We start from the raw sequence: 19,104 nt of genomic DNA, 5'->3' as shown, positions 1-19,104 counted from the left end.
AGAAAATTCCTTAATCAAAGTTGTCAGCTTTCATATGGTCGCTAACTTTAATACAGTCAAGTGGATATATATATGAAATGTTGTCAAGAGCAAATTTAGGGTCCTGTTACATAGAAAAACACTATGGATCACAGATTATTCTCATTTCTTCCATAGAAGTAAAAATAATATAAATAATAATAAGAACTACGTACCATTTATTATGTGCTAATTATAGCATCATTGTGCTGAGTGCTTCACTCAAGGTGATACTTGGGATTGTTCAGTTATTTACATTTCATGGTAATTCTAAGATATCCTATCCCAGGTCATATAGCCTTTAAGTTGTTTAATGTGGAAATTAATGCCAAATCCATTTCCGTTTTCCATCAAGGCCTGTATTCCTAACCATTCTGCAATACTACTCATCTAAATCATGATGATGCTTTTATCTAATGATAAATGACTTTGGAACTCAGGAGCTTCAAACTTATGATTTCATATGAATCTGTGACGAATCCCCTCTAAGGGTTTCTCTGAATGTAGTCTCTGCCAGGATAGAGGATCAAACTAAGTTGTCTGTACAATATGACAAGTCGATTTGCCCCAGACACTATTGTTAGTGTTCTGAGTATTGAAACAACTTACTCTTCAGGATTGTCCCTGAGTAAAACACAATAGAATAAAATTTAGAATTGGTTCTTTGTAACTTCTATTTTCTGAACTTCTGGTAGATTCATGCCTTAAATCATCAGACAGCTTTATAGTCTAGTCTTCTAGGAGAACTGTGTACCTTTGAAACTGTACCCTCCTGGGGTCCCAAGCCAAAGTAAAAAAGACAGGACTCAGTCTAATACCATCATGATAGTAAATTATGCAACACCTCAATCCCGACACAAAGTTTATAAAGATAAATCTTTTGTTCACCTTCCTATATCTTCTTTAAAGCCTCCGAATTCAGTTCTCTCTACTCACCTAAATAAGCCACATCCAATAAACTGTAGCTGAGTAATTTTCAGGGTAAATGAAAACAATAAAGCTTCAAGTGCATGGAATAATTCCTTATTCCTAGGTCTTATCATGCTCTGGCAAGTTCTAGTCCAGTCATAGTATTAAGAATTATCTCTAAGGTGAGGTGCATGCATGTAATCCAAGGTGGATGCAAAATGATCCTCTGAATAATAGTAAGAAAATTTTAGGACTTCTTATTATATTAATTTTACCTGAATCTTTAAAGATTTTATTTTAGGGAAAGTTTCAAAAAATAAATGATATAAAAGTGTAGTGGTACATTTATGTTACATATAAAAATACACAAGTAATAGGCTCAACATATCTGGAGACTCCTGGTCTATACCACAATAATTAAGCTAAAGGAATTCTAGGTAGAAAGTATGCAGCCACTTATTATGATACTACAAATTTATAAATATTGATGCACCAAGTATCCAAAATTATGAAAATACTATATTCTAAAGAGGGGGCTACAACTCCTGATTTTACATACTAATTTTTGATTGGGAAGTAAAAATAATACCTCTAAAAGTAAGGCCTCTAGGTTTTTTTTTTTTTTTTTTTGAGATAAGAAAAAATGCAGAATGAGATTTTCCATCTACATAGCTTAAAAAGACAAGGGAGTGGAACAGACTTGTTATACCTTAAAACAGTATTTCCAAGGAGGTATTCTTCAATGCTATTAGGCTTTCTAGAGGAAGAGGGGGGTTTGTTAAACAGGTTTCTTTCCTAGAAGAATTATTAGAGCTCCTAATAGGAGACTCTAATAGGCACCATCTAAGAGGCAGACAAACTTATTTGACCATTGCATCATGTTTTGGAGAAGCACTTCCTCGAATGAACCTGTTTTTGAATGTACTTGGAAAATGCTGACTAAAGTAAATTGCAGTTTTCTGCCTAGGGCCCAAACCTCTACCCATTAAATTAGTGTCCATCCCTGTTCAAGTTAATTCCAGTTTAATTTTTGCCTTACCAAGAGTCAGGGTAGTCTCTCTCTTTTCCCTTCTACCTTACTCCTCTTATATTCAATATATATGTTTTGAGTTCTTTCCATTTATCCAGTACCGTGCTAAGTATAAAGAGAAAATTATAAAAATACATAATCTTTATTCTAGACATTATACACATACTTATTCACAATTATTATAAATCAGAAGTTATAAATAGGTTTCAGAGGGAAACTGTGCTTGGTTTGGTGCATTAGGGAAGCATCCATGAAATGATATTTCTGCTGAGATATGAACGATGGGTTGGAAATGGACATTTGAAAAGCAAGGGAGCTCCTAAAATAAAGGAAATAAATATACAAATGCTCTGAGTGTAGGAGAGATTTGTTCATCATCACCATTAGATTAGCAGGGTAGTGTGGCTGGAGCAGAGTGGATGGGATAGAAAGCTTATATGCATGGGGTGGCAGAGTCAAGGAGGAAGCAGATTACACAGGGCCTTGAGAGCCATGTCAGGGCTTTGGGATTTTAATCTAAAGCAACCGAAAATTATGAAAAGGTTTTAAGTAGCGAGTGACAAGATCAGAATTCTCCTTGAAATGATCACTCTGGATATTTTGTAGATGATGAATTGGAAAGAGACAAAAAAATAAAAGACATTTCCATATCCTTCTAGATAAACCCTGCAAGGACAGGTATATTTTTCCTTCACAAAGATACCCTAAACGTTTATGACAGTGCTTGGTACTTGGCAGAAGCCCCACAAATATTTGCTAAATAAAGGAATTAAGATATGCATCCAGTTAAGACCCTATTTTAGCAATTCAGGTGAAAGGTGTTGGTACATTGGACTTCAAGGTGACAGTGTAGCAATACAGTTTTGGTGATTAACCATTGGCTTCACCTCCCATTACTTTCAATATATGTATTTTCATGTGAGGGACTTTTTTCATGGAATATTAGATATTAGCCAGAAATTGACAATATACAGATTTTGGAGACATGAGGAATTACTAGCAGGTCCTGCACATCATAGGCAGCTGTCTACTTTGCCCATGAACTTATATAGCAATGTTTAGGTAACTTTTCAATTCCTCATTTTTAATATATAGTCATATCATGATTCCAAGCTCATTTGAACTTTACATATGTCAAGATTAAAACAACCATAGAATCTGTTAGGAATTTCATTTGTTATTTTAAATATATACAGTTTTGAAGACCCAGCTTAATTATTGTTCCGAATAGGTATTTATATTACCCATAGAATTTACACAAAAAAATAAAATTTTAAATTACGCTCCAAATGAAAATGAGAAAAGTGCTTGTTATAGGTTGAATTGTGACCTTCCAGTTCATATGTTGAAATCTTAACCCCTCTACTTACACATGTGACCTTGTATAGAAATAGAATCTTTATAGAATTAATCAAGCTAAAATAAGGGCGTTAAGGTGGGTCCCAATCCAACATGACTTGTGTCCATGTAAAAAGGGGAAATTTAGGGACAGCCACATATGCAGGGAGAATGACATGTAAGTATGAAAATCTACAAACCAGAATGACCTAGAACAGATCCTTCCCTCACAGCCCTAAAAAGGAACCGATCCTACCAATCCTTTGATTTCAGACTTTTAGCCTCGAGAACTGAGAGTCATTAAATTTCCAACAGTTTCCAGTACTTTGTTTTGGCAGCCATAGCAAACTAATGTAATGCCTATAAACACCAGCAACTTTATTAAGATTCTATTAACTGTTCTTTATATTCTTTATTCTGGTTGAGTCTGCCAAATTTAGCAACACATGCTGGTTGCTACCGCGGATGGTGATTAGTTCTGTTGTTTATAAAGACAAGCAAATTGTATTTAAATCTTTTAAAGTTGGAAAAAGGTGGAAAGCAGGAATAGCAACTGCAGTTTTAGTCAAGTCCTGTTTCTGACTCTATTATTGTTGGAACTAGAAGGAGTATTTTTTTATTGAGAAGCCATTTGTTTTTCTGTGTGATTATTTAGAATAAATAATATTGGCAAGGCCACTTCAGCTTTAGTTTGAGATGGTGCAAATGTCATATGAATTCTTAGCATTTTGCTTTTCTCAAACATGTTTTCTTCACTTTAATGATGAATACACCTGCTTCATTTTATTTAGAAAGAAGTCATTCTCTTCACTATGACTGAGCCACCACTTTTAAATACACAGTCAGTCCTCCATATGTGCCGCTTCTGCATTCTCAGATTCAACCATCAGAAGCTGAAAGATATTTGGGAAAAAAACAATGAAAAATAATACAATTTAAAAAATACAAATGAGGAAACAATACCGTATAAGAATTATTTACATAGCATTTACCTTGTTTTAGGTATTAAAAGTCATCTAGAGATGATTTAAAGTATATAATAGGATGTGCATAGGTTATATGCAAATACTATGCCACTTTATTTCAGAGATTTGAGCATCCACGGATTTTGGTAACCTCAGGGGTTCAGGAGCAAATCTCCTGTGGGTATGAAGGGTCAACTGTATATTATAATTAATGGCTGAAATAATGTGAATAAACATTCAAATTTATTTCTTTATATTCTTTTTTGGAATTGAAGGATATAAAAATTAAATAATATTAATACACAAAGATTTAAAAGTATCTTGAATTTAATGTTATTAAATTCTCCAAAGTCTAATGCCATGCAAATCATATTTGTATTTATCCTCAATATTTTTTCTTGACCAGTAGGTTCAAAATTTTTAGTACTTTTTTCCAGATTTTACACTTTAATTTTAAAAATCATTGTCAATGCAGACACGACAAAAAACTAGTCCCAAAGTTATAGTTCCTCAGCTTCTGAAATATTTGCATATTGGTTCCTTTTTATCATTTTCAGGGCTTGGAGCTCAGATAAATTCTCCTATGTCAACACATATTTATAGATTGTTCAGAATCACAGTACATGTGATAAAAATTACAAACAAAACTGAAGATGTAACTCTTACTCTAATAAACAGAGAATGTTTTATAGAATAAATTGAACTTACATTAAAGTCAAAAGAAAGCATGTTTGAATGTGTGCCTGAGTGCGTGTGCACACATGCTAAAGGAACAGCGTGAGCCAAGGCACAGAGTCATAGTGAGTACATTTTAAGTGAAGATAAGTAGACTTGATTGGAACACAGATTTGATGTTGATGACTTGAGTTGCCTTAGATTATGTAGGTAAGGAGTGATTACTGGAGGCCTCAAATGCCAGTAATAGAGATGCTTTCATTATGGGTTGAATTGTGACCTCCCAGTTGTACCTGAGACTGATGAATAACAGGGGCTATTACAGAGGATCTAGAGCCTGGCTTCCCATCCTAGCTCAGCGTTTACTGCTCTTTGCATTCCAAGCTTTTACACTGTTTTATTTTTATAGTGATACAAGAGTGCCGGGAAGGGAAGGGCGTGGTCCCTTTAAATGATATGGAGGGGGGAAGGGAAGTGTTGGCTAGAGGAGGGCCCTGACTAGGGCTCTACCCCCAAGGACCTAGGTGAGGACAGGCAGAAATGTTGCATTTTCCAAGACCGCTCTGGCCCACTGCAACCCCATCCTGGGCCTATAAAAACCTGAGACCCTAGCAAGGCAGAGACAGAAGCTGCTGGATGGCGAGAGGAACACATCGGCGGAAAAAGATAAGTGGCCGGACATTGAGAGGATGTTGAGGGAAGCACACCAATGGAAGAGCACACTGACTGACGCCGGCAGGAGGCCAGGCCGTCCTCTAGCAGGACTAGGTGGAGTTTGGCCTGGGGAAGTCTTAGGAGAGCCAGGGGCCACTGAGCAGCCTAACTCCAGGGAAAAACCATCTCCCTTCTGGCACCCCCATCGGCTGAGAGCTACTTCCACTCAATAAAACTTTACATTCATTCTCCAAGCCCACGTGTGATCCGATTCTTCCGGTACACCAAGGCAAGAACCCAGGATACAGAAAGCCCTCTGTCCTTGGGATAAGGTAGAGGGTCTAATCTAGCTGGTTAACACAAGCTGCCTATAGACAGCAAACTAGAGAGTACCCTCTAACACACACCCACTGGGGCTTCAGCTGTAGACACTCACCTCTAGACACTGCCGTGGGGTCAGAGCCCCGCAGCCTGCCAGTCTGTATGCTCCCCTAGAGGTTTGAGCAGTGAGGCACGGAAGAAGCGAGCCACACTCCCATCACCAGCCCTGTGAGGGGAACAAGGGAACCTTTCCTGTTTCAACAGCATGTATCACCCCATCAGACATTGTAACAAAATCATTTGTTTAAATGGTTTTATTAAAATGTTTAAGTTTTTAATGATCCTTCTCCCCAGGCAAAATGCCAGACTTCCAGGAAAGAATTATTCTGTTCAACTATTACTTCCTCATATTAGGCTGATGCAAAAGTAATTGCGGTTTTGGATAGTGAATTTTAAATCATTATAACTAGGCTCAAACACATCTTTATTAATCAAAATAGGAACCATTACAATCAACACATTTTTACCAATGAAAAATAGGTTTGTTTATTCCTGTAGCATAAAAAATCCGTGCTTCAGGATTCAGTGAACTCTTGGAAAGCACTTTTTGCATTCTACTGGTTGTGGAAGTGTTTTCCTTGCAAAAAGATGTCGAGATGCTTGAAGAAGTGGTAGTCGGTTGGCGGGAGGTCAGGTGAATGAGGCAAAACTTCGTAGCCCAGTTAGTTCAACTTTTGAAGCTTTAGTTGTGTAATGTGCGGTCATGCATTGTCGTGGAGAATTGGGCCCTTTCTGTTGACCATTGCTGACTGCAGGGGTTGAAGTTTTCGGTTCATCTCTTTGAATTGCTGAGCATACTTCTCAGATGTAATGGTTTCGCCGGGAGTCAGAAAGCAATAGTGGATCAGACCAGCAGCAGACCACCAAACAGTGAACATGACCTTTTTTTGGTCCAAGTTTGGCTTTGGGAAGTGGTCTAGCCACTGAGCTGGTCGTCACTGGTTGTCATATAAAATCCACATTTCATTGAACGTCACAAACTGATTGAGAAATGATTTGTTGTTGTTGCGTGGAATAAGAGAAGATGACACTTCAAAATGACAATTTTGGTTTTTATTTATTTTTTTTAATTTTCACTCATCTCATGAGGCATCCACTTATCCAGCTTTTTCACCTTCCCAGTTTGCTTCAAATGCTGAAAGACTCTAGAATGGTCAACGCTGAGTTCCTTGGCAACTTCTCACACAGTTGTAAGAGGATCAGCTTCCATGGTTGCTCTCAGTTGGTCATTGTCAACTTCCTATAGCCAGCCACTGTGTTCCTCATTTTCAAGGCTCTCCTCTCCTTTGCAAAACTTCTTGAACCACCACTGCACTGTACATTTGTTAGCAGTTCCTGAACCAAATGTGTTGTTGATTTTGCGAGTTGTCTCCACTGTTTTACGACCCATTTTGACCTCAAATAAGAAAATCACTCGAATTTTCTTTTTGTCTAACATCATTTCCATCATCTAAAATAAACATAAAATAACAAGTAATAAGTGATTAGCAAAAAAAAAAAGTGAGAAATGCCCATTAAAATGATGTTTAACATAACCACATTTATTTAAGAATGTATTCCAATATCAAACGGTAAATTCCAATAATGCAAAAACCACAGTATTACTTTTGCACTCATACTTAGAACCATGCCTGGGGCATTATGAAAACTCAATTATGTAATTTTTTTTTTTTTTGAGACGAAGTTTCGCTCTTGTTGCCCAGGCTGGAGTGCAGTGGTGCGATCTCAGCTCACCGCAACCTCCACCTCCTGGGTTCAAGCGATTCTCCTGCCTCAGCCTCCTGAGTAGCTGGGATTACAGGCATGCACCACCACGCCTGGCTAATTTTCGCATTTTTAGTAGAGATGGGGTTTCTCCATGTTGATCAGGCTGGTTTCAAACTTCTGACCTCAGGTGATCTGCCTGCCTCAGCCTCCCAAAGTGCCGGGATTACAGGTGTGAGCCACTGTGCCCAGCCTATTTAATGTATTTCTAACTCACTTTCCTTATATTGATATGGCAGTGGTGATGATGATATTAATAAGAATCACAATAATGCCACACTGGTATGATAAGGCTTATACATAGATCCATCTAGCACAGGGTTTTTCACATAAGTGCTCAATAATTTTTATTTAATTAATTTTTTTTTGAGACAGGATCTAGCTGTGTTGCACAGGTTGGAGTGCAATGGCATGATTCTTAGCTCACTGTACCACCTGCCTCCTGGGCTCAAGCAATCCTCTCACCTCAGCCTCCCAAGGGGCTGGGACTACAGGTGCCTGCCACCACACCCGGTTAATTTTTTAAGTTTTTTGTAGAGACAAGGTTTCATCATGTTGCCCAGGCTGGTCTCTAACTCCTGAGCTCAAGCAATCTACCTGCCTCAGCCTCCCAAAGTGCTTAGATTACAGGCGTGAGCCCCTGTGCCTGGCCTATGCTCAACAAATTTAGATACCTTTTTTCTTGTTGCAGATTCTTGCATTGAGACCAACATAAAAAAAATTCTAAAGGAAGTCTTGTAGATTGATTTTAGGATGTTGATTATTTTCAAAACAAGTGAGAAACCCAGGGGTGTAATGAACACTTAGTTCTAGGCTTCAATAAACAAAACATTTATTTGAAATTAGTCTAAAATAGAAAAGTAAAAAATGGAAAAAGATAATGCATGAATTGCAGGATCCAGCAAATATTAAATAATTTTTTGGGGAAAAAATAGATAGATAGATGATAGATGATAGATACATAGATGATAGATGATTGATAGATAGATAAATAGATAGATGATAGATGATAGATAGATAGAGATATATGTCAGTGAGAACAGGACAAGCTAATCAGAGAAGGCTTCATGGGAGAGGAATGGATTTGAATTTGGGATTGAAAAATGGGCCTGATCTATCAAATGCCCACAAGAGATCAAGGGAAATGAAGCTGAGAAATAATCAGAATAAAATTGCTAATTTTAGAGTGAGATTTCAGCAATTTGATTGATAGAGAAGATGCGGAATTCAGGTAACACAGGAAGTTGTTGAGTAGGAATCAGTATTTTTGGCTTTTAGTCATGTTTACAACTTCAAAAATGGCAAAAAGAGCATTGCTAAATATGAGTATCCTATCTATAGGTTTTTTTTATATGATACTATTGTTTTTTAAAGATTGACTTTTCAATTTCAAGTTCAGTTATAGAAAAAATAAAACATCTGGAGTTTGGGAACCCCCAGAATGAGATTTTATTCCCTCATTGGTCATGTCTGAAGATTCCAGAGCTTAGAATTCCCTTCATAAACCTTACTTTTCTTAGGGGTAGTTCTACCCACGGACACATTTTCCTAAGTATAATCTCTAAAAGAGTTAGAATTTGTGAGTGAGTTATGCAGAAGTGTTGAGAGTAGCATTTCCCAAGATATGTTCAATGGAGCACTAGTACATAGTCTGTTAATAGCTGTTATATGAAAAAAAAAATTACCCTAGTCAAACATATTTTTGAAATGCAAGTTAAAACAAACTCAGACACTTTCTTTACTGCAGGACTCCGCAGAATCTCTTATTAGTGTGCAACTGTGAATATGAAAGAAGTATTTAGGGTAGCAGTTGTTTTCAAAACACTTTGCCCAAGATATCATTTTTGTCGTGAAACTCACCTTTGGACTTGTTGAGTGGGATGTATTTTATTTAATATTTTCCAGCTCCTTTTATCTCAAAGTAAATGTTCCATGATATTTTTATGTTATATAATGAGCACACAAAAAAAATCACTTAATAATAATAATGATGTATACATACAAGAACTGCCAGTCTTTTTTTCCTCTCCTTCCTTCCTTCCTTTCTTTCTTCCTTCCCCCTTCCCTCTCTCCCTCCCTGCCTTCTTTCCTTCCTTCCTTCCCTACTTCCTTCCTTCCTCCTTCCACAAGAAAGAATTTGAGGCAAGTCCAGAGTAGAGTGAAAGCAAGTTTATTAGAAAAGTAAAGAAACAAAAGAATGGCTACTCCATAGCAGAGCAGCAGTATGGGCTGATTGACTGAGTATATTTGTAGTTGTTTCTTGATTATATGCTAAAAAAAGGGGTGGATTATTCATGAATTTTCTGGGAAAGAGAGACAATTTCCAAAACTGAGGGTTCCTCCTGCTTTTAGACCATACAGGGTAACTTCCGGATGTTGGCATGTAGACTGTCATGGTCTGGTGGGAGTTTCTTTTTGCATGCTAATGCATTGTAATTAGCATAAAGTGAGCAGTGATGATGACCAGAGGTCACTTTCATTGACATCTTGGTTTTGGGTTTCGGTGGGATTTGGCCAGCTTCTTTACCACATCCTCTTTATCAACAGGGTCTTTGTAACCTGTGCTGACTTCCTATCTCATCCTGTGATTAAGAATGCCTGACCTCCTGGGAGTGCAGCCCAGTAGGTCTCAGCCTTATTTTACCCAGCCCCTATTCAAGAGGAAGTCACTCTGGTTTGGACACCTATCTCCTTCCCACCCTTCCTTCCTTCCTTCTTTCCTTCCTTCCTTTTCTTTCCTTCCTTCCTTCCATATTCTCTCTAATTAGGAGACTGTTTCAATGGACTCTTTAATTTTCATTTAAAATAAAGAACTTGTACCAGCGAATTAGATTTCAACTGTAACTATATACTGAAAAAATTATAAAGTAACTCTCAGGAAACATCATTAACAAAATCTGTGGGACTGGGATATCTAAATTTCTTCATTTCCACTTTGTAAGCTCTAGTATTTTGGGGCTCTAAATTTCTTTGAAAACATGTGAGGGTTTGAGGTACTGGCATGCATAAAATTCTTTAGTAAAACAGGAATATTGAATATGCTTTTAACTTTAACACTAAGCATTTCTATGATTGCCTCCCACTTTTTTTTATCGGTATTGACTGCAGTGGATTCATGAGGAGGACATATGTTCTTAGCAAAGACATATAGGACGATTCTGCGTTACATCACCACCACCCACCTTCATTTAAGCTCTGGAAAGAGACAAGCTCTTCCAAATGTTTCCAATTTTTATTCTGCTTTACTCTCACACAGATACTTCTCCGGAATGTTCTTATCTCATCCACCATGATTTCTTTGTCTCTCAGCTTCGTTCCTCTGCCCTTCACAGAAGTTATGTGATCAGCACATCTCACTGCAGCCTCTGGATACACATTCCCCGCATTGTGCCCCTCACCCCTTCTCCTGTTTTTGAGGCAGTTTCCCCAGTGCCCAGAAGCTGTCACCTTGTTTCATATCAAAGTCACTTATGTTTTCCCTGTTTCTGATTCACAGCTTTTACCTACCTTGCAGTGCTTTTCTGGAACATGTTTGGCCTCCCCAGGTTTGTTAAAGCCACAAAGAAACACCAACATTATCTATCTGAATGATTCTGGTTGTTTTTTAAAAAGCCATTTGCTTTGTGAAACCTACCTTTTCAAATTCCAAGGTAAATTGGCGCCTTGGAATCCTGCATTCCTGTGGTCTGAAATGCTTCTTGATATGCAAGTACAGCAGGAAGACGCAGACACAGAAATGCCTGGGCAGAGCTTTGACCAGCTGCTCTGTTCTGTGAGGGAACTTCAACCATAGTTCAGGCGACAAGAAGCCCTTACATGAAATAAGCCCCTCTGCCCTTCCCTTGCTCCTACTGTCTTCCCTAGAAACAAAAATAAAGGACACCTCCTTCCGTAAATGGACAACTACTTCAGATGGAGTTAGTCAGATGAAAGTCACAAGATGACTCAAAATGCCTATTTCACAGGCATAAAATACTCTTAGTGATTGAGATATAAAAGAGTCAGCTTTAAGTGTTTCATTAAAATCACTGCAAATACTGTGCATAACAATTTACCAAGAACTCATGAAGCTGCTTGTTTAATAAATGAAGCTCATCTATAGTAAATGGCTTGGTGCAACCAAAGTGGCTCTAATCAAATTGGGGACAGATGAGTTCTGTACATGCAGCTTATTTCATTAATTTACTACTCTTTAGGGTTCATAGGCAATGGCCAATTGATATTATTTGTGACAATGCTAAATAAAATAAGTAAAGGAAAATAAGTTGCATGATGTATTGCAGAGATAAATCACACCCCGGCAAATGGGGAACTGAAACCCTCCAGCAGAAGCACTTAGCACACTTCATTTGATTCCCATTCGTCAGTCTCAGTGCCGGTGGCTCAAAAAGAATGCAAAGGTAAATGAACACCAAAATATGATTTACAGTACTGGAAAACAGTCCTACCCAAATAAATCAAGGTTCCACTTCATTTCAGGCAGGTTTATTCATAATACAGGGCTTTTACAATCAACCCCTGCCAATTGTAAACAAACCGCAACAAAACATACACCTGCACAAAGAGATAGGCATGATACTGTGTGTGCATAGAGAACTAAAGAGGTTTAGAAACAACTGCAGCTATTCGGTGGATTGAAAAAGGAAACGGGCAGCACATTTTAAAAGACCTCGTTGGTTTGAGGAGTAATGTTGTTGCAGTCTGCTTACATGATTAGGACAGGAGAAGCCACATCCACTTTCAGAATATATAGATTAAAAAATGTTCAACCAGACTGTTTCTATACATAGCTTTGTTAAAACTCCTGGGAAGACTATCATGAAGTTCTGTTCTTATTCAAGATTTTAAGAATTGTGCTGGGTTAGAGATAAAAGACGAGAGAGAGGAATAAGTGAATAGAAGAATCTATTATATGAAGTGTCTTCTAAAATAACTTAATTTCATTTTCATTTTAGGCTCCATAGATTGTAACTGCCATCTTGCTACTGGGGAGCTTTTCATCTGATGTAAACCAAAGATAACAAATGAGGAAACTGAAGGGTTTGTGTCATAAACATCTCTCTTCTGCTAAATATAGGTGATTGCATATTGCAAACATAATTCTGTGTTGATTTCTTTTTATTAATAATAAACCTAAAGGAAAAAAAGAAATACTTAGTTGAAAACAAACAAACAAACAAACAGAAAAAAAAGGAAAACCTTAAAATTACAGTATTTTTAAACTGGAAAGAACTTCCTTATAGATCATTTAGAAGTCTAATTCCCAAATTCTGCAAAAATAATCTTAGGATTTAAAAAATATGAGTAAACCAAGGTCACAACCTTAGTTAACGACAGAGCCAAACTCCAGCTCAAGGACTTCAAAATCTTTAAAAAGTTTGTGCACAAATATGTTGAAATCTTTATATCCTACAGTTCTTTGTGATATGCAAAATACACAGATAAATGTTTTATGTTCTTACATACCCTGTGTATGTGCATGAGTGTGTGCACACGTGTGTATATCATGGATTTTTTTAATACATATACGTATGTCATGGATTTTTTTTAATTTTAGGGTTTCTGCTTTTCTTATAGACTTACAGCAATATTTTATTTGGTTTCATTATAATCAAGCAATTTTTCCAAGAAGCATTTAGTGTGGTTTCCAGCATGGAAGTGTCCTCCCTGAGGTTATTGTTGCACTTAAATGGCTTTTGTTTTCCTGCCTTCTTATTTGTGTCCTGAAAAAGATATACTGGACTGACTGGTTGTCTACTTAGTGCCATGTCTCCGAAGGTTGTACATACACTGTGTTTCCTCTAACAAGCCTGCAAAGCAACTGGCTAGAGAAGCATTTAAAACCAAGTGCAAAGTCTTTTTTATAAAATATCTTTCCTGGGATATAATGTAGCACTTTTAGTATTTGTACTGCAGATACTGCTTATATTATTGAAAGTTAATATTTTATCCCTAGTTGCAGAGGTATTACAAATTACCAAACCTATACAACCATGCTGCCTGAAGTTAAGATTATACATTGCTGAGGTTTAAATAGGTGTTTGCCTAAGAGCAGCATTCTCCATAGAGAACAAGTTTTCAGAAGGAAAGCAGAAACAGTTGGGTTTTCATTCTATTACCATTGAAATTGCACTTCTTTTTGTTAATGATTGAATAAATCAGAATTTCAGTGGTTTATTCTCAGCATTTTCTTCTATTTATTCCATCTGTTAGGGGAAAGCACCAGCATCTTGAGAAATAACCCACTTTATAGTCAAAAAGTATAGTCTGCAAATTTAAGCTGTTTATTGTGGGATAAAAATAACCATAAAACAAACAAGCTCTCCTTGAATATTTGTGCCCCTGGTTGGAGAGCTCTTCCATTCCGTTGAAGGCTTTTGGCTATAAAACACCCTGAAAAACAATTTCTCACAGTCCTAGCTCGTATGTAGGAAGCTGTTTCTCTCATTCTGATTAACTTGACTGCAGGTTTGCCTGGGGATTAAATAAACTAGCTAACTTCCAAAACCCTTCCCAGGGAGGGAAGGTCTCTTCTGCCTTTTGTCTATTTCAGTGTCAGCCCTTGACACCCAGGCAGGAAGATGGGGATGGGGTCAGGGAGCGGTGTAACTTGGTGGGAATTGAACACAGAAATAAAACCCAAGAGAACATGGAGGCTTTCTGTAGCACTGCTGGGAAATAGGATTGCAGCCTGCCCCTCCTGGTTCATGTTTTCTCTACCTGTTACAAGTCATTTATTTTTATCACACCTTTAATGAAAGTGACCTATAGAAAGGACTTTTACCTGGGCTATGGTGAACTAAGAAAATAAAAAAGAACTTAGAATTTTAGTGGTTTAGTTAGCCATCAAGGAAATAAGAGAAGTTAAGTTTTCATAAGATAAGTTATTTTTAAATGAATGTTCTAAACTAAATAATGTAATGTACGAGAGGAAGAAAATCTAGTTTATTGTCTCCAACTGTAATTGATTCACCAAATATGCATTCAACCTTGAGCCATGTGTAAGCTTCACTTCTTTGTCGTTTCAGAGTTCAAATGCTACCATTACTATAAATATCTATACTTCAAGGTTTACAAGTTAGTAACAATATTTTCTATTGACTAAGGTTAAATGTTCTCCCCAAATTTACAATGTTTAAACCGTATCAGTATTTTGAATGACAGAGAGGCTGGCATAACAATTTTGTTTTCTTTCTTCTATTCATCTGATACTAAAGCTTCAGGGGGATTGCTAAGTTTTTCTTCCAAACATTCTTGTAGGTTATTTCCTTGTTTGGCAAGGGAATGAAATTTACCATCACTTGGGAAAATTCTGAAGTCAAGCTGTGAAACTGAACAAAATTTTCATCAGCAAAAATTGAGTTTGAAAAACATGTGTTTCCCCTTTGGTAACAGGAGGATGCGAGGTAGATAGGAAGCAGAATCGCAGAGTTTAAGCCTTCATTATTCTTTCCTGTGTAACCGTTCAGCAGCAAGGAAGAGAAAGAAAAGAATGCCAGCTGCAATGCCCAAAGCAAAATCTTTATGAGACTGAGTGATAGAACTCGGAGAAGCAAGCCAGGTGTCCACTCCTTGATCTTAACACACAGCATTTGTATACACAGCAGAAAAAGAAAGACAAGCCAAGAAGGACAGATCCCTGGGGAACATGGAGAAAGAAAGTAGAGTGAGAAATCTTAAGAGGCTGTGGGTCCTCGTAGTGTGTTCACACAGGCATGCTGAACAATAAGTCCAAGATTATATTTTCATAAAGGAAATAGTATAGTTGGCTATTTCCTAAAGTCACCTAAGCCCAGGCCAAAGGATACGTTTTCAGGGATAACAATAGCTTAAGTTTTTATAGCACTTTATATTATCTTGTTTGATCTTATCTGATCTGCACAACAAGTCTATAAGATAGGTTACAATTATTCAAGAAGAACTTAATACTAGAGAGGTTAAATCACTTTCCCGTAAGCCAGAATCAGTCTGGCAGTCTGTTGCTGTAATTTCTTGTATGATATATTACTGAACCAAGCAGATTTACACTAAAAAGTAAAATTCACAGCCCTATTATTCTCAGAATAAATATGAAAGAGTTATCTACCTTGCAATGAAGGAAACATGTTTTATAAGAATTGATATTATGAACTTAAAGTAAAATATAGAAAATCAGAGTAAGGGCTCTTTCTGGTGACCACACCCTTAGGGTGAGTTTAGTCTATCCTTGTTACATAAATATAATGTAACTTTCACGTTCCATTGCTCAAATGTATCATTCATGACTATCTTATTACTTCTGGTTGCTGACATTAGACTGTAGGCCTTACTCTTATGCAAGAGAGAAAATCAACAATACTGCCATCATTACCATAGAAAATATTTAGTGAGGCCTCAATCTGTGCACCTGTTGTTGTTTTTGCAAAGTGGGTTATTAGACGTGGTTCTTGTCCACTGGGATCTTAAAGACAAAGGAAAGGACATACAGACAACTAAACAAGCAATGAGACTTGTACACAGGCACATATGTGCCAGCTCCTATTTGCATATGGAAATCTCAACTTTGTAGATTCAAGTTAATGATGTTTTGCTTTTGTCAATCCATTATGAATTGTCAGCTATTAAAATCTGGCCCCAAGTGGTATCTCAGCACAGTGACTTGCCTGATCCTGCTGTTCTGTTGTGTAGGTTAAGATCTCAACGTTCCTATCAAGCTTCAGGGAATTCTTAGCTTGTAAAGACCTTGCATTCAGGGTCACTGATGTTTCAAGAAACAGCTTAGCCAAACATCAATTTCTTTTCTTAAAATTTTAAAAAGTTACTTTAACAATTAGGAAACCAAATCATCTGCTGGCTTCTCTCAGAAAATAGAATTTAGAGGAACATTATGAATTGAAAATGAAGCTTAAAACACTTTCTATTTTGAACTCTGATAAACTTGAGACAAAATATAGCTTTCCTTTTTTCAGTTCTCAGCACTATGAGAAGGCTTATTTCTATCTTAGGAATCCTCATATCATTAAAAATATGTTGTGCTTCATGGCATCATTTGATGCATAAATATGGATGGGAGTAAGAAAATAGAAAGATTGCCGATCTTCACCTCTAGAAATTTGTTTTTGATATGGTACCTATGCACAACAATGGACTAGGTGCTATACATAATCTCATTTAATATTCACAATTGTTGCATGGAATAGAAACTATTTTACCATACCCCACCCTCCCTTTTACCGATGAGAAAATGCTAAATGAGTTGATCTAGGCTGCACAAAGAGCAAGAATTACCAAGAATGTTCAAACCACAATTTATCTGACTCCAAAGCTCATCTATTTAATCTGTGCCTATCTACTTTATAGAATAATTCTAAAAGGATGCAAGTCTTTAACTTCTTTCTTTCAGAGAAGGTATGCCTTTGTGGTATGCATTGAATATTGAGTACCCTAAGGGAAGAGTGTATCATAAGCCTTTCGTGTCTTCTCAGCCTCATCTCTTCCACCAGTCAGCTGCACCATATAGTCTGTCGTAGGTTCTGGCCAAGCTCACACAGGTGAACCTGACAGTGTCCTTCTTAGGTTCCACAGGGACTCCCTGATGCTGCTGCATGGCACGTCTGTGCCAGTCACACAACTTGGTAGTGTGGGGAAGTTCACGTCCATTAGGTCACGCTTGACAATTGGAGAGCCGGCGCCCACGGAAAAAAAAAAAATCATTTCCGTTTTATCTTCCAGTTGAACAATTCTGAAATACATTTCATAAGCCTCCTTAGAAAGTCTGGCAGAATGGAACACCATTTGCCTATAGTGGTGGCCGATGCATTCATTTTTGGTTTGGCTTTCCCTCCTGCGTTTCATTCTCTCTCTCATTCCTGTCCCTTGGGTTCCTGTCCCTAATGGTCTGCAGGCAAGCTCTTTTTCTAGGTTATGCATTCAGAGTACTTCAAACTAAGACACTGGTAATTTGTTTTATTAATTATTATATGCCCATCTTCTAGTAATGTATCTGACAGAGTATATATATAATCAATGATGATAAAACTGAAATTTTTTCTTATATTTTTACATTGCCTAAAATGTGCTTGGGATAAAGGGAGTTAAGAAATTGTTATTTTTTTTCACATTTGAGAAACTGTAATGATGCTTAGTTGTTGCCATGGATGTGTTGCCTTGGAAGCTGAGGAATTGGACAGGGTTGAATCCATTCTGGTCATTTCTAGGGGTGTTAAATGGGCACACACATCCAGAAAAAGTAACTTCTAATTCCCCTGATGCCAAGATCAATGTAATCAGTGCTATTATTTTCTAATTGTAAAAGCCATATTCCTATTACTGAAATTTGTAATACAATTTTTATCACTCATTCCTTTTTCCCCTAGTGCAAAGTGAATACTGTAGTAAATTCCTTGCTTTTTCAGATATGGGTAATTATTTTTAAGCAACAGGATAGCTCATACTCTAAATTGAAATAAGCCCATCTTATTGATTCATATCCAATTTGTCATCAGATAGATATCAGCCTTTAAAAATAGAATCATAACTAGGGTTAATTAAAACAATTTAAGAAGGTCTTGTAAGGGAAGCCAAACAGTGAAAAACGGTTGAAACTGAACCCCTTCTCTCTGTTACTTTCTGATCAATGTTTTCAACGCCTGTGGGCTTTCTGGCAATAAGTGTTCTGGTGTCAAGGATTACAACTGGGCTCCCTTCAAGAGCAATAAATTCACTTAAAATATGTAAATGTGTTTCACTTACCACTGACCTGGAGGTGAAAAGTTCTATATCAAATTACTCACAGCCTGAGATACCCATTCTCCTATTCTGATTCTAATTAAAAAGGGCTGAGAAACAAGCTATGTAAGAATGTTCATTTATAGTACAGTAAAAAAGTAAGGAAGATTTACTAAGTGTTACTTGCCAGACAAAGCTGCAACTACAGCAAACCAGGAGGAAAGGAGACTTCAATGTTTCTTCCAAATAGAACATGCTTTTCCAATTAAAAAAAAAAAATTCACCACCATAATCCAAGAACTTGTCACTTCATGTCGATCTTTTGTGAAAGCTTTCTAATTGGATTCCCTGAGTCTTGGAGTTTCCTTCATGGGTTTTCACACTGCTGGAGTAACCATTATCAACATTGTGATGCACATGATATTCCTATGCTCTCAAATTGGCAGGGATCCACCATTGCCCAGGTTAGATCATTCAAAGTTTTTCGTCGAAGCATTCTAGCTATCTTCCAAACTTCCATCTCACAACTGATATGGCTGCCAGGAGAGGCAAAAACAAATTCTTCACAGGCAGTGAAATGCCTTATAAGTGCATTGTGGCATGATGGTCAATCTCATTTCATTTATTTTCCTGGTCTACTGGCAACTGTGAGGCCAGGAAACA

General features: G+C 37.2%; 1 protein-coding gene across 1 annotated transcript; it reads right to left on the bottom strand.

The window, feature by feature from the left end:
• Positions 1-6,209: 6,209 nt before the first annotated feature.
• On the bottom strand, positions 6,210-17,643 carry LOC130541471 (uncharacterized). Its single transcript, XM_063605853.1, has 4 exons — positions 17,271-17,643; positions 16,085-16,174; positions 11,369-11,640; positions 6,210-7,420 (listed from the first exon to the last, which is right to left on the bottom strand). The coding sequence occupies exons 1-4, from the start codon at positions 17,641-17,643 to the stop codon at positions 7,211-7,213; spliced, it is 945 nt and encodes a 314-aa protein (XP_063461923.1). The 3' UTR covers positions 6,210-7,210.
• Positions 17,644-19,104: the final 1,461 nt, after the last annotated feature.

Source organism: Pan paniscus, chromosome 1, assembly GCF_029289425.2.
Source record: "Pan paniscus chromosome 1, NHGRI_mPanPan1-v2.0_pri, whole genome shotgun sequence".
Classification (NCBI taxonomy): Eukaryota; Metazoa; Chordata; class Mammalia; order Primates; family Hominidae; genus Pan; species Pan paniscus.
The sequence above is the reverse complement of the archived record's forward strand: the minus strand, read 5'-3'. Positions and strand labels throughout refer to the sequence as shown.

What these genes read in the sequence shown, in the direction of transcription:
- LOC130541471 (XM_063605853.1), bottom strand. Translation starts at nt 17,643, where the DNA reads ATGCATAACCTAGAAAAAGAGCTTGCCTGCAGACCATTAGGGACAGGA. An exon ending in CCTAAGAAGGACACTGTCAG is followed by an intron (nt 16,175 to 17,270) that starts GTTCACCTGTGT and finishes TTTGTCTTTAAG; the next exon opens with ATCCCAGTGGACAAGAACCA. An exon ending in TTACCTTGGAATTTGAAAAG is followed by an intron (nt 7,421 to 11,368) that starts GTAGGTTTCACA and finishes TGTTTATTTTAG; the next exon opens with ATGATGGAAATGATGTTAGA.